Below are 15,760 nucleotides of genomic sequence, written 5' to 3'. Positions count from 1 at the left end.
AGGTCGTCCTACGAACGGCCTACATATTTATCCTTCCGCCAAACACTCGACATACATGCACATGTACACGAAAAGTTTTGCATATTCCATGGAATGCATCATCCGTTCAGATAGTTGTCACAATCTGGTACGTCAAATGCGCTGTGTTGATCGTAGTATCAATTTTAACTGCCCAACTTCACGAATTGAACTTCTGGTGAATCCTCCACTTGTGTTATTCATCAATAAAGGAGTAAGAATGCATTGGGCGAACTATACTCAATGTAACGACGCATGCACATTGTGGTGCATTGACCCACCGTCGCGCAGCGCATGATATCCCTGTCTGCGTTATACAATTGGACGGCATAAGTCATCTCCACTTTTTTCACTGTCAATATGGCGAGCAAGGCACACTTGACGTACTTCAATGGAAGAGGACTTGCAGAGTCTATTCGTATAATACTATCTGCTGCTGGGGTTGAGGTGAGTATATTAGGAGGGCTTCACGCTTTGCAGAGAAGAATGAAAGGGTCAACTGATATGATAATGTGATATGGCAGTGTGGTGTTAAGGTCAAAACTAGTTGAGTGCAGTAAACATTTTGACAGTCTACTTGTGGTTTACCAACTCGGCGTACTTGGTCCAAATTAACCGAATAAACATAATGAACGGCAGCGGTAGAGTGAGAAACTGCCAGGCAGTGTTTTATCGCAACCTTGCGCAAAGTGTTACGTATAATTCTTGACGCTCCCTTTTACATGTTTCAAGATCCTGTGTTATAAAATGAAAAGTATCAATAAAATATATGTATGTTGGGGTGGATGGATTGCTGTCTGTCTGTCTGTCTGTCTGTCTGTCTGTCTGTCTGTATGTATGTATGTATGTATGTATGTATGTCTGTCTGTCTGTCTGTCTGTCTGTCTGTCTGTATGTATGTATGTATGTATGTATGTATGTATGTATGTATGTATGTATGTATGTATGTATGTATGTATGTATGTATGTATGTATGTATGTATGTATGTATGTATATGTGTGTCGCACGTACATACTAATAATTATCATTGACTGGCAAGTAATTTCTAAATGGCTGTCACTTCTCACATGATTATCTTTGTATCTTCAGTTTTATGTATCAGATTTTATTCCAATCCTATGCCGTTCAAGTTTCGTGCAGACAGACAGACAGACAGACAGACAGACAGAGACGCGGTTACGTGTGAACTTCGAATTAATGAGAAAGACACGTATGCTACTTTCAGACCTGACAAGACACAGCTCTAAAACAAACTAAATATATCATGATGCAGCCAAAACAAGCTGGCTTGATGTGCTTTAATCCAGGGTCCTACCCAAGTAGAAGATTGAAACCATTGGAATATTCCGTACCTAAATGTCTAACCCGGAAAAGGGCGAGAGAGCCAAATATTTGACCTGGCACTACCATGATGACTAAATATATCCCAGACACTGCAAGAAAGTGCCCCTCGTGAATAGCGTTGTCGGGATCACTTGTTTTCTGTATGTCTTCTAGGTGCATGACTCTTTATGGAAATATGGCTGTGTGTATAGTTAGAGCACATTTCTGACATTTGTAATTGATTGTATCAGAAGAAAAAATCGTTTCATAATAATATTGTCAATACTTCATTTCGTTGCAATGTGTAATATTCATTTTCATTTGATAGGTAACAAGTTCCCCCATTTTCTTCGTTTTGTCTATAAAGAATGCTGAACGCAAACTATCAACTTTTGTTGACGCAAATCAATGCCTTCGGTGTTGGCAAGTAAACTCTAGTCCTGTGTGTCATTCAGTTGACAGCAATAACAATTGACATTTCACACCGAAGCTACTGACGAGTTGAACTCTGGGCGTTTCTACGTGACCTTTAGAGTAGAAAAAGAAGCCGTTTAACTGCAAAAAAGGTCATCCGAACGTTACAGTTGATTGAGTCACAAATATTCATAACCGGCCAAAATCAATAAGCAATGCTAATGTATATGTTCGTGCTTTAAGTGGTTCACAGTGCAATGTAACATATTCAGAAATTCAAAAGTCGTGGACCCACGGATGACAAGGCCCGCCTTTCATACGCTTTCAATCTGATTTAAAATACAGAGATATTCTTTATAGATTCGGAAAAAAAAATACGCGACTGGGTTTGTAGATTTAACGCAGATCTTGAATGTACAGTACGTGCCAAAAAAAGGAAACGTATGTACGGTACGGATACTGATACAGTACGGTACGGTACGGTACAGGTACTGTACGGTACGGTACGGGTACGGTTCGGTACGGTTTGGGTACTGATCTGGTACATGCACGTTCATGTTAACGTATTGCACGGTACAACACGGTACGGTACGATACGGTACGGTTGTCGAAATTCTGGTGATATTTGACATAGCCCCATGGGCCAACATTCACACCCTATCCGACCCTTGACCAGAAGACGACCTGAAAGATATGTGTCGTTTGTGTAATACAGTTTACATGTTTGAAATTACTCCAAAGTTCCTATATTCAATCGCTTTTCGGACGATATACAAGTTTTACAAGTTATTGCATTTGTTGACTACATTTCACGCTCGCCACATGCAATGAAACTTTACGCTGTTTTGTAATTAACGTAAGTTTCCAGTAAAGTCGAGAAGTTTGACAAATTCTACAGTAATCCGACATTCGATTGTTGTGAATGTCCGTGGAAAACGATGTAATTTAATGTAGTTAGCAGCGTACCCAGGCCTGAATGATTTGTCATGCTTGTCTGAAGGATGTGATTTTCCCGCGAACGGCGCGCAATGATTTGAGATCTGTTAATCGTAGTATTAATCACCATATTACTCCAGGGTCATAATGAAGTGAAAAGTCAAATTGAACAAAGTCAAGCTTAAGAAGTGAATTTATTAACACCTCTCCAAAACAATAGAAAGGCGGCACATTTGGTATTGTTTTGGACGAAGGCGGTGTACACTGTAGATAGAGGTTATGAACAATAACCAATGTTTAAAGGAAAAAGACATTTTTATTAGCCGCACTGTAGACAACTTTGCGATAAATTGAAACGTTCCCGTTTGTTTTTCCCAGAAGTATGCGAGAATGCATGCAGTTTGAATAATTAAAATCACGGACATATTATGATTCGACACAAATTTACCACACCATCCAGCTACCGTACTACGGCACGGTACATGTACTCTACGATACGGTAAGTGTACGCTATAGAACTGTACAGAACTGGTGAACGTGTACAGAACTGGTCCCGAACTGTTCACGGCAACAGTACATGCTTAACCATGCATTGGTATGCTCGGTATAAAGTTTGGACAGCTTGGACTTAGTCGTTAAGATTTTCTATGTTGATAAAATAAACGAAACTTTATTCACAGACCAATAAGAGATAGAAAACCTTTGTTGTATCACATTTTAATCAGAAGCCAAATACGGTAATTTAACAAACGATACATGTATATATATCGCGCGCGCACACACACACACAGACACACACATCCACACACAGATATAATGAAATAAACTGCATTGAGTTTTTCTCTGATATCCGTTTTTTAATGACGTTACCCGTGATATTAAAACAAACTAAAACTTACAAATCATAAAATAACTATCCTGGTAACTGTGGTATTATTCACCATATAAAACGCTTAGTCCAATGACATGGTAACAACGGCAAGCCAAATTGATCAAAGTTTGCAAGTGATTTATTTACACCTATTCCAAACAATAGAAAGGCGGCACATTTGGTATTGTTTTTTGACGAAAGCGGTGCTCACTGCAGATAGAGGTTATGAACAATGTATCATGTTTAAAAGAAAAATAATAATAGATTCAGAGAACATTTTATCGGCCGGCATATTAAAGCGTCGAAAACAAAAGACTTATTCAACGAATCAGATCTTGAATAATTAAAGTAGTGAAGTGAAAAGAGCCATTTTATCGCATTGAAATTCTTGAATAATTAAGATCACGAAAATGTATATAGGGACAGCCAAAGCGATGAGAGTCACTCTGTTCTTGAAAGTCGTAACGATTACACGTTATCAACAAGACTACATCTATCATCATGAGTTCTAGTGACTGGAGTGACGAAGAGAATGTTAGTTTGGCATCGCTGGCCAAATCGCAACAGAAGAAAAGGAAGAGACTACCGAAAGAGACGAGTAAAAAAGACGATAATCCACGTAGAGGAAAGGTAAGAAAAATATATGGTGAAGTCTGCGTTTGATAATTTTTCACTGTTTACTGGTTCCTTTGCGGTGATGGTAATTGTTTTCAGACACACGTTCTTAACAAGTCATCAAATGTTGGTTATATTTTTCAGATTTTAATACTTGGTTCGTCATCGGAGGAGACAGATTCACCAATAACAAGTATTTCTACACAGCCACCACAAAGTGTCACCGCTACTCCACTCTCCAGCGCTTTACCAGTCGTCGGCAGTACTCCTGCAACTCCAACCACACTACCAACGTATTCAGCATCACCAGCAAGTGAAGACATCAGCCCACTCATCAGTCCGAATACGATATCCACACTCTACGACGCGATGAGAACAACTATAGAAGGATCGGCCACAGTTACATCGGACATGGTAATTAGTATTTTTTGTGTGTTTTCGCATGTCGGTGTATACATGTAACTTTTCGAACCGCGTGCGTGCGCGTCCGTATTCGTATAGCTTAACCTTTATATTAAACATTTTTAAATTTTGTATGTTGTTATCTAGGTACCACCTGATGATTCCAGTCCGACGCCCCGACTCCGCGAGTGTTTCCAGCGTCAGCAAATTCAACTAGATCGCATAGAAGCTAAAGTCGACAAGATTTTAGCCTTGTTGAATGTTAGGCCAGAGATGGTTACAGCACCACCGGCGCCACGTCCAGACGTCATGGTTAGTGTATCGACGAGGACATCTGACGCTTCATCGGTTGCAGAAGTTCCGCCCACCTTTGAATCTTTGTCAAGTACAGAAAACACAACAGGTAAGCAAACATTAAGTTAGCAAATATTAAAAAATCGTATGTTATGCCAGGAAGAAAATTCTAAAATTTTTATTTGTCTTTTAGAAAAAAAAAGGAAATTTTCGCTCACCGCTCCTTTTCTCATTAAAAAGTGTTTTCTACCAAACCAATTTCAAATTTTCGAAGGGCACTTGTGATCGGTAATTGTTCAAAAGGAAAAGTACAAAAATAATTGAAATGTGTGTACTTTAATCTGATTTTTGTTACACAGGACTGAAACCCATTGAAGAAATCCTCCGTGATGTCAAGTGGGATTGCCTTGGGAAGACCGTCGGGCCAAGACAACTCACCATACGTTTAGCTGAAGAATGTGTGTTTGGAGCCGACATCCTGAAAAGAAGTACAGTAACAGGAAAGGGGCCTTACCAAGCGTTGAGTCCGAGTGGCTTGAAGACAATCAAAGGTGAGTTTACGTCCGTTTGTATCCGTGATAAAATAATGACAAAATATAGATGAGAAATATACGTTTCACCCCACAAAAACGATCGCGGCAATCACGCAATCAACTGTTTTTGCGTCACATTTCAATAACACCGGTGTAAATTTCATTTTTTTCTGTTTCAGATGCTGTTCGACGCAAGTACTATGATATCCTTAGTTCAGAAGAATTTGAAGAGGTGTGGGAGAAGAAATGTAAAGAAGCACTTGGTCAGCGCTGCAAGCAGTTACGCCAGAAAGATCGCCACCGTTTGTTGTAATGAAACGAAATGTATTAATTTTTTATTTTAATTCAGTTGCTTTCTATATAAAAATTGCTTGCTATCACTTACTTAATGAAATGATATGCATTTTTGATTTTGAATTTATAAATAAACCGTTTACTAGCCATTACTTAATTAGTGAAATGAAACGTATTTGATTTGAATTTATTCACATTTTAAAAATAAATTGCTTAATTCATGAAGTGTATTTTAATTTAATTTTAATATATCGCATTTATGAAATAAACATTTTAGTAATCAACGCAATTAATGATATGAAATGTATTTTTATTCTAATTTAATTGCATTTGGGAAATAAACATTTTACTTGTTTTGTAAATAATGGTAGTGTATATATTTGAATATGTATAATTGTTCATCTACATGTACGTCTGAATAGTGTCGGTATTAAGTATGTTTGATAAGTTATCAATGTTGAATAAACATGAAGACGAAGACGTATGCAGTATACGATGTACAGCCAAACTTTAGAGTGTACGTTTGGTTCTTGTTATGTTGGTAAATTTACAATTCCGCACAGTTCCGTACGTAGGAGTAAAAGTAGTTTACATGTCACAATCAAACCACACGTACTGAACGGTACCGTACCGACCGTACCGTGCCGTACAGTACCGTACCGTACCAAATCCGAACCGTACCGTATCAAATCCGAACTGTACCGTATCAAATCCGTACCGTACCGTACCCAAACCGTACTGTACAGTATCAGTACCGTACCGTACCGTACCGTACCGTACATACGTTTCCTTTTTTTTGACACGTACTGTAGGCTGTGCTTGGCCACAGAGGGCTTTTTAAGTAAGTAACTGCACTTTGTAGTTAAGTCGATGTTGAACTTGTTATTAACCCTAGGGAAAATGCTTTACCTGAAATACAGTGCTGTCCTTTCGTCAAAACACTGAGAGAAACATAAAAATAGACTACAGGTAGTCACGCTAAATAGAAGTTATAGACGAAACAACTCGAAACATAAACAATTACTACATATTGACAACAAATTTTACATACAGTGATAACAGTAGGGAGGAAGATAAAATAAAGTGTTAGAAAATATGGTGAATTAGTCTGCAACAGAAACGAGAGCATCGCAAATTGCACGACTATTTTGAAATATTTCACGTGCGCGTCAGAAAAAAAGTCGCTGTAATTCTGGCAGCCTTTGGGAATCCCCTGCTTTGATATAGAGAAACCTCTTTCCACTTCACCTTTTGGTACTGGGGAATTACTACGCCTTAGTGTCCCATGAGTGTTCAATTACAGTCATTTTCACACCTCCCTTTACTGTTGTCGACGGCGTTTGTTTGTATTCTCTTTTGCATGCTTACCCCCGAGATTTTGAGACCAACGCAGCCATTTTTTCCGTTTTAGAACTTCAGATCGCAAGCGTATGTACCAAACTTACGTAAAGGTCATAGCTGCCACGGTAAATTTGTTGCATATATCAAATGTAAGCCATGCTCATAGTACAGAATGAATACATTAAGTCATCATCTTCGGATGTCCCGATTCGTCAGTGTGCAAACATTTATTTTACGAAGTAAAATTCAGGATCCATTTGACGGTTTGTGCGCGTTTTATTGGTGGAAGGGTTGAAATGATCTTCACTGATGCCTGAAACTGTAGCTGCAGGTTTGATTTAAGACACTAGACAGTTAAAAGTATCATTGCAGAGCGCCGTGATATTTTATGTGATTCGACAAACCTTTTTGGTTGAGGTATTATATTCTATAAATTATTTTCGAGTTGGTTGAATTGATATTACAAAATTCTTGACGGTATACCATTCTTAGGAAGTAGAAAAGTCACAATTTTGATGGACAGTATCAGTTTTTTAACCTGTACCTATCAGTGTAAGATAGTTGCTTTTCCACTCTGTTTGCCAGGGGGGATATTTTGAATGAAGGCGCCAGAGATTTTCTGACGAAATATTTTCCCATTGGCTTCTTGCCAGACGATGGAGTTTTCAGAAAAATAAAGAACGAAGCCCTTCCAAATATTTGCCAGTGTTTGAAAAGGTAGGTGTCTTCTAGCCGAGAGTGTATCATTTATCACTTGAAACGAACAATTATGAAAGAAACAGAGAATGATATGAAGGACGCAATAAACATCGGAATTTAGCAAACGACACGAAAGTCCACACATCAGGAATGATACTGGGACATCGCAGCGCCAACTGTATGCTCCTTATTCAGTGTTCACAATTATAGGATATACTTAGCTTTTATACGTTTTGACTATACTATATGATGTTTGCCACTTTTGGACATCGTATTGGAAAACTCACGTCCATAATATGCAATTAGACGGATGAAAATGAGGCGGCATTAACCAAATGTTACGTACGTATATATATATATATATATATATATATATATAATATATATATATATAATATATATATATATATATATATATATAGGATAAAGCCCTCGTACTCGGGCTCTTATGGTATATAAAGTCCAACCAAAGGATAAAATGTCGAGGCCGCAGGCCGAGACATTTTATCCTTTGGATGGACTTTATATACAAGAAGAGTCCGAGTACGAGGGTTTTATCCGACTTAAAAAATATCGCCCCTAACTGATATATTTTCGTTTTCAATGCGTTTACATCAACCGTCCCCTTTGTCAATGTAACATGTGTAGGATATGAATTAAACCTTTTATTTGTGAAATAGCCTTCAAATGTAATGGAACATCCTATAAATGACCTAGGGCACATTAATTTATGTTTGTACCACATAGAGCACTGTACTTTCCCAAGAGGACATCTGTATACTTATATATATATATATATATATATATATATATATATATATATATATATATATATATATATATATATATATATATATATATATATATAATACTACATATATGTCTGTATATATTATTTATATTATATTATATTATATTATATTATATTATATTATATTATATTATATTATATTTTATTATAATATTATATTATATTATATTATATTATATTATATTTATTTATTTGTTTATTATTTATTTATTTATTTATTTATTTATTTATTTATTTATTTATTTATTTATTTATTTATTTATTTACGTATAGGTCTTGTCCGAGAACTCAAAAGGATACCTCGTGGGAGATGGTCTGACCTATGCTGATTTGACATTGTTCGAAGCTTTACTGAACACCGACTAGTTCTGTCCTGGCTCTCTGGAAGATTTTCCAAAACTGAAGGTTTGCAATTTTTGCAATTTCTTATCACTGTTGTAGGATCGTTCTGCAGATCCGAGGAAATAGGACTAACAATCACAGAATCGGTCGGTTCGATACCCACTCACTTTAGTTTGCTGTTGTGCCCAATGTACTTGCTTTTCTGTAATAAGGAAGTGTTAGGTACCTTATGCTGCATGTTAGCGCACTTCTTGTAGAATGTTAGGTGGAATAAATGAGGTTCCTTGAAACTCATCCTTCACAGTACTGTGAAGCATGAATGTGATACGGAGTTGCGCACAACTAATTCAATGTTGCCACACAAGTCATCGTGGCTAAACCATACGTCGGCACAACTACAACAAACACATCCGATTACTATTTATTCCCCCTTCAGAGTAAGTGTTGTCATGAATCTTTGTGATATCCATGTAACGTTGCAAATATCAACTGTGTACTGGTAATGAAAAATTTCAGTGTTTACGAATGCATATCACACCGTGCCGATGCTTTAACATTCATGCCATGCGCTTCGTTCTTTTTTACATATTAGGCTTTCAAAGAAAAGATAGCGTCGTTACCCCGTGTAAAGGCATACTTGGAAGGACCACAGCGAAAAGGAAGAAACACTCCTGAATTCGTAGCGCACGCATTGGAAACTCTTAGTCCGTGGACGTACTAGCTCTCGTCAACAACAATGTTCACCTCTCTACTCGTGTAGTTTTCCCAACATCATGTGGAAGTTTTTTAAATCACGTGTTCATACACGTGAGCTACTGTGGTAGCGATGTCTGTCTGTTCAGTCTGTCTGTCTCAGTTCACACGAACAAGAATACCTGAAAGACTCAAGTCATATGCTATTGGCAAGAGCTGACTAGATATAGAGTGACTTGCATATTGCTGAAGTTAGAAAATATCTTTTTTTTTCATATAATGGTTTCCTATGGAGACAGTAATGACGGCGTCGACATACAGAAATACTGCACAGAATTTCATTTAACTTTTCACCGATGACAATCTCACAACATTATAATGATACTGTGAGTATCATGTCAATTAATTGTTTATTTGCATACTCAATGAACTTTTTATATTAGTGATAGAACTCCGAAATTTCTGAACCAAATTTGATGATGCCTGCTACAAATATTGATCTGATAGATACCTTATTGTACTATGGAGCATGGAGCAGTGCCAAGTTATTAAATAGCTCATTTACATATTTAATGAAGTTTTGTAATTAGTCAAATAACTCCGAAGTAACCGCTCTAAATTTGATGATATCTGCTGCCGATACTGATCTGGCCGACATCTGACTGTTTTCTGATGCATTTAGTAAAGTAAAATTTATTTAGGGTTCATTTGCATATTTAATGAACCTTGTAATTAGTGATATAACTCTGAAATTATGTCACCAAATCTGATGAAATGTGCTACAGATGTTGATGTGATAGATATCTAATTGCACTGAGAAGCATAGAGCAGCGACAGGTATTGCTCTGATAAATATCTAGTTGTCGCGTGAAGCACTGAGCAGTGTCAATTTAATAAAGGTTTCATTTGCATATCTAATGAACTTTTTAAATTAGTGATATAACTCCAAAATAACAACATTACATTAGATGAAATGTGTACAGATGTTGATTTGATAGATATTTAAATGCACTGAGAAGCATTGAGCAGTGACAAGTTAATAAAAGCTCATTTGCATATTAAATGGAAATTTGTAATTAGTGGTTTAACTCCTAAAGTACTGTGCGAAAGTTGGTCAAATCTGCAACATATAATAAATCTGACAGATATCTGATGGTCTGTAAAGCGTACTATAATGAACCTGTTGTAAACCGCGTGAGTCATCAGTTTACATCTGGTAGAGGTATGTCTTTCATTCATGCGGTGTGAGCTATATCCCTATTGTATATGCAGCCGTTGTTTCAAAGGCCAAAGTTCTCGAAAACGAAATGACAATTTTCAAAGATGTCAAAGAATATCAACAAGAACGACTGTATATAATACGATAAACATAGCGGACAGTAAATGGTGCAATGATGAACAACGTCACCGGGCAAATGTGGTGTTGCTATGTCTGTATTGTAAAACAACTGGTAGGAACTGCAGGCCTGTGATGCGGAAAAAGGTTGTAACGTCTCTGTGCTTAGCCGCCACAATGATATTTGTCAGTTGCTCGTGGTGGTTGTGCTGTATGTGATTGCCATGTTGAATAAATAAAAATTAAATCGAAGTAAATTTCTTACAATGGTAATTTTTTTAAATTGTAAATCTTACAATCGTTATAAGTGAAGTTTTGATGCATGTTTTTGTATGATAGCGATACATAGCTTCATAATTTTACAGAATGCAACGTTTGGCCGGCAAAATGTATATGACCGGAAAAGAGCAGCTCTTTTTACCACAGCACGAGTGTTTTTAGAACACAAAATTGACATTTTAAGCAGATATTTGAGGTTACTGTAATTGTTTATCAACATTCATAACTTTGTTGAACAAAAGCGTAATTCTAAACAAATACAAAAGGACGTTTCACGTGTGCAAGAGTGTCTACGACACTTTTACGGAAATGTTGGAAGCGAACACATGGTTGAGAATGCAAAGTTTACGAATGTTAGTATTGTATCTTTACGAACGTAGCAAAATGAATGAAAGGTATATTTACGAATGAAATATATTCTGCCTTTGTAGTAGAAATAAAGATGTTGGTTTTTGCGATTTTCTTAGGAAAAACTGTCTTTGGTGTTATCACCAGACCTAAAATGAGATGATACAGTATACGTGTTTTGACCATTATGCAACGACAAAGCTAGCCCTTTAACCAACCTTGCAAAAACGACGCCTCGATGAGCGCAGACGAAAGAAGGGCGTAAAGTCATTTTCTACTAGTAACAAAGATTGATTTCGACAAACATGTCAGCTATGACCTACTTGCATGCGTAAAATCACTGCACCCATCTGCATAGTATAGTGTCGACCTACTTGCTGCTGCTAATTCGACAGAGTAGAAGAGGCATGTGGGCCTACAAGACACTAGGACACTCCTCGGTTAAAATATCCCAAGCGGGTCAGCTGAGACCGATTGCGTCCAGCTCCTTACCTCCTTCCCTCCCTCCCTCTTCCTCCCTCTCCCCGCGCGAGCACACATTTAGATGAACCCCCGATGACAAAATGGTCGACTCCTCTCTTGCTCATATCAATCATATCAACCCCCAGACGATAGCCATAGTAGTCTGAGTATCAGCATGGAGGGTCAAGGCAGCGGTGATCAGAGTACTGCAAAGTTGACATATTTCAACGGACGTGGAGTCGGAGAGAGTGTCCGGTTCATGTTGGCGGCAGCTGGTGTACCTGTAAGTGCTCTGCGTTCACGGCTGTAAAAAGATATTGCTTCCATAAACTTACGGGACAAATACTGTGAGCGCTTTTACGCTGGTCGTCCAGCGGAGATGCTCTATTCGTATCGTTTATGGCCTGGTGATAAGGAATGCAAACGCCTTGGTCATGGAAGGTCACCCAAGGTCATTCGTACATGAAAATCGTGTTCTCTGTAGAACGCGCTGGACATTTCGCAATCAAAGTCAAATCTTCAACGTTTAAAGGATCGTACAAATTCCAAAAAAGGGCCCGAAAGTGTTATTTAAGGGTTGTCATTTGGTGTCTTCTTTGCTTTTGCAGAATAGACGTGCGATTGACCTTCGTATTGTGTCCATTTCATGACTTTGTTGACATTCCGGTCCTTGAATGGTCTTTCACCTGAGCCGTATTTGACCGATGTCGTTCATATGCATTTCGAATATATCATACCCACACACCAATAGTGCTAGTCAGGGTAACAGAGATATTGTCAGGCTCAAAACTGCCACAGTTCATAGTTCATTCTGCAAGGTCACTGGGAAAGAAAGGCCAGTTGAGGACAATGTTTCTCTTGTGTGGCCAGTAAGCGCGCTCTCATAGCATATTGTGCGCTATAAGCTATTAATCTTTCTCATACGCAACACATGTCAGCGTTGCATGGCTCCAAATAATAGAGGTTGGTCTTCGTGTGCTCGAGAAGACAACCAAACGCATGCGTGGTACCTTCATAGAGCTCAGGGCCGACTTTGTGATGCGTGACAAACTTAATAATTTAATGTGGAACTTGATTTGACTTCGACAGATGCATATAAATGACGGATCATATACAGCTATGTCCAAAGTTGATGTGAGCTATATTCCTCCTACCGTTTCACGCCCTCAATTGTTGGAGCGTGAAAGACAGACCAGATATGAACTGAAAATGCTCATGTGTTTCAGTACATATTGCAGTTGTATGTTTATTTAAACTTTTCCTACATGTTTTCGACTTAATTGTAAGTGTTATGATCAACATCATGAAAAATATTTACCTTACATTACCGTAATTCCAAAGCTCATTAAGTATATAAATATGTAATTAGCTGAAATAAAAATACTAAATTTCTTTAACGGCTGTCATTGTATAACCACTTTATATAGCAAGTGTAATTGCCTTTGGTTAAGTTCTTCAAGCTATATATGCCAAACTGTGAAAGCTCATTAGATAAACGAATCATAATAGCTGACATGAAAATGCAAAATATCTTTCACTTATACAACATAATTGTCTCATCAATATACATAGCAAGTTTCATAAACTATTTAGAGTCCTTCCAGTCTTACATCCCTCATTGGGAAAGTTAGTTAAATATGCAAATTAGTAACTTGTTAATGTAAAAATGCTAAACAACTTCATTAATATTTTATCATAATTCTTCAATGTACATAGCAGGTTTCATCGACTTTGATGAAGTCAATCAAGATATATCCCTAATTAGAAAAGTTCGTTAAATATGCAAATTAGTAACAAGATGTTTTGCAAAATTAAAAATGACTTTTGGTAATATTATATTGTAACTACAAACTACATAGCAAGTTTCGTCAACTTTGGTCAAGTCAATCAGATATACATTCCTAATTAGGAAAGTTCGGTAAATACGCAAATTAGTGATTAGCTAAAATAAAAATACTAAATGACTTCAGTATTGTTATATCGTAGTATCTTCAATGTACATAGCACGTTTTGTCAATTTTAATTTCAGATGTATATCATTAATAGGAAAGTTCGTTGGATATGCAAATTAGTAATTGGATGTTATAAAAAATCTAAAGCGACTTTTGGTCATTTTAGTTTCTTCAATGTACAGAGCAAGTTTCAACAATTTTGATCAAGTCAATCCAAGACATATCCCTAATTAGAAAGTTCGTTAAAATGCAAATTAGTAATTAGCTAAAGTAAAAAAGCTAAATGACTTCAAATAAACTTTTAACTTAGTAAGCTCTTATATTTAATGTTCATTGCAAGTTTTGTCATTTTTTGTCATGTCTGTCCAGATAAATATCCCTAATAAGGAAAGTTCGTTGAGTATGCAAATTAGTGATAAGTTTATCCAAAACTGCTAAAACAACTTTTATGATTGTGTATCTCAAATATATATACATAGCAAGTTACGTCAACTTTCATTATTCCAATCCAGATATATATCCCTAATTGGAAAGTTTGTTCATTATGCAAATTAGTGATTAGCTGACGTGAAAATACTAGATGACTTTCAATATTGTTTTAACCTAGTATCATCAATTTGCATAGCATATTTCACCAACTTTGACCAAGTTAGTAGTAATCTAGGTATATATCCCTAATTGGACAAGTTCATTGAATTATGCAAATTTTGAAATTGCTTTGGTAAAAATGCTTAATGCTTAATGACTTTCAATATTGTTGTATCATAGTATATTCCATGTACATAGCAAGTTTCGTCACCTTTGGTCAAGTCATTCAAGATATATGACCCTAATTGGGAAAGTTCATTAAATATGCAAAGTAGGAATTGGCTGACTTAAAAATGCTTAATGACTTTCAGTAATGTTTACTCATAGTATCTTCAATATACATACCAAATTTCGTCAATTTTGATCAAGTCAATTCAGATATATATCCCTAATTAGGATTTTTCATTCAATATGCAAATTAGCAACTATCTTTCATGTCACCCCTTAATGCTTCCCACTGCTGATATATCTTGATGTGATCAACATTTGTAGCAAATCTCATCAAATTGTGTGCAGTCGCTCTCAATGTCTATCCGTTTTTTCTAAAATCATTAATTATGCAAATTAGCAAAATTTTAGCAAGCCACACCCGCCAAAAAATAATCACTTCTTGCCATTTGCAAACTTAATCAATGGACCAGATTTGATTCTGATCTGATGAGCCGTTTTTGAGATATCGAGCACATAGACAGACAGACAGACAGACACACAGGCACACAGACATCGCTTTGACATATGCTCACATGTGTGAACACGTGAGCAAAAAATCCGTCAGCGAACCACCAGCACAGGAAGAAAGTCCAGCTCTACCCTTCTCCATATTGAATATTTTCGTTTGACGACTGTTTTGTAGAGAGATCGAACACAGCTACTTATACAAGGCTTCACTTTTTATGATATTGAGCTTATCAAATAGGCCTAGCTTTCTGTCTGTCAAATCTTTGACATTTTTTACTTCCCGTCAGTTTGTTTATAATGCTATGCTAATGACGAGATTTGCATATTTTGATACCCGCTTAATATTATGTTACCCTGGCCTTACTTGTCATTTCCTTTTGAAATGAAATTTGATCAAATGCTCATCGCAACGACCGCTGTCTCCCATATTTGACCCACCAGCTTTTTAGTGTCTGTCATATCGTAGGTGAATTTACCAAGATTTGCAGTTTTTCATCGAGGTTAAAATGTAGCATGTTCTGTGACCTACG

The 15,760-nt window shown here is 36.8% G+C and overlaps 2 protein-coding genes and 1 long non-coding RNA gene across 3 annotated transcripts in view; 2 read left to right on the top strand and 1 right to left on the bottom strand.

Annotated features, from left to right (window-relative positions):
- LOC139145500 (tryptophan decarboxylase-like) overlaps positions 1-15,760 on the bottom strand; it is a 42,143-nt gene that overhangs the window by 24,971 nt on the left and 1,412 nt on the right. The gene's annotated exons all lie outside the window — the stretch shown is intronic.
- Positions 305-9,729, top strand: LOC139146121 (uncharacterized). Its single transcript, XR_011555087.1, has 4 exons — positions 305-465; positions 7,696-7,759; positions 8,826-8,957; positions 9,487-9,729. It is a non-coding gene; the product is annotated as an uncharacterized lncRNA (long non-coding RNA).
- On the top strand, positions 3,929-5,881 carry LOC139146120 (uncharacterized). The gene is made up of 5 exons (XM_070717551.1): positions 3,929-4,193; positions 4,323-4,592; positions 4,728-4,983; positions 5,234-5,425; positions 5,587-5,881. Exons 1-5 carry the CDS (start codon positions 4,065-4,067, stop codon positions 5,718-5,720), a joined length of 981 nt encoding a protein of 326 aa, XP_070573652.1. The 5' UTR covers positions 3,929-4,064; the 3' UTR covers positions 5,721-5,881.

The sequence above is a fragment of the Ptychodera flava genome, chromosome 12 (assembly GCF_041260155.1).
Source record: "Ptychodera flava strain L36383 chromosome 12, AS_Pfla_20210202, whole genome shotgun sequence".
NCBI classification, from domain to species: Eukaryota; Metazoa; Hemichordata; class Enteropneusta; family Ptychoderidae; genus Ptychodera; species Ptychodera flava.
Note: the sequence above shows the minus strand (reverse complement) of the source record. Positions and strands in the feature narration are given on the sequence as shown.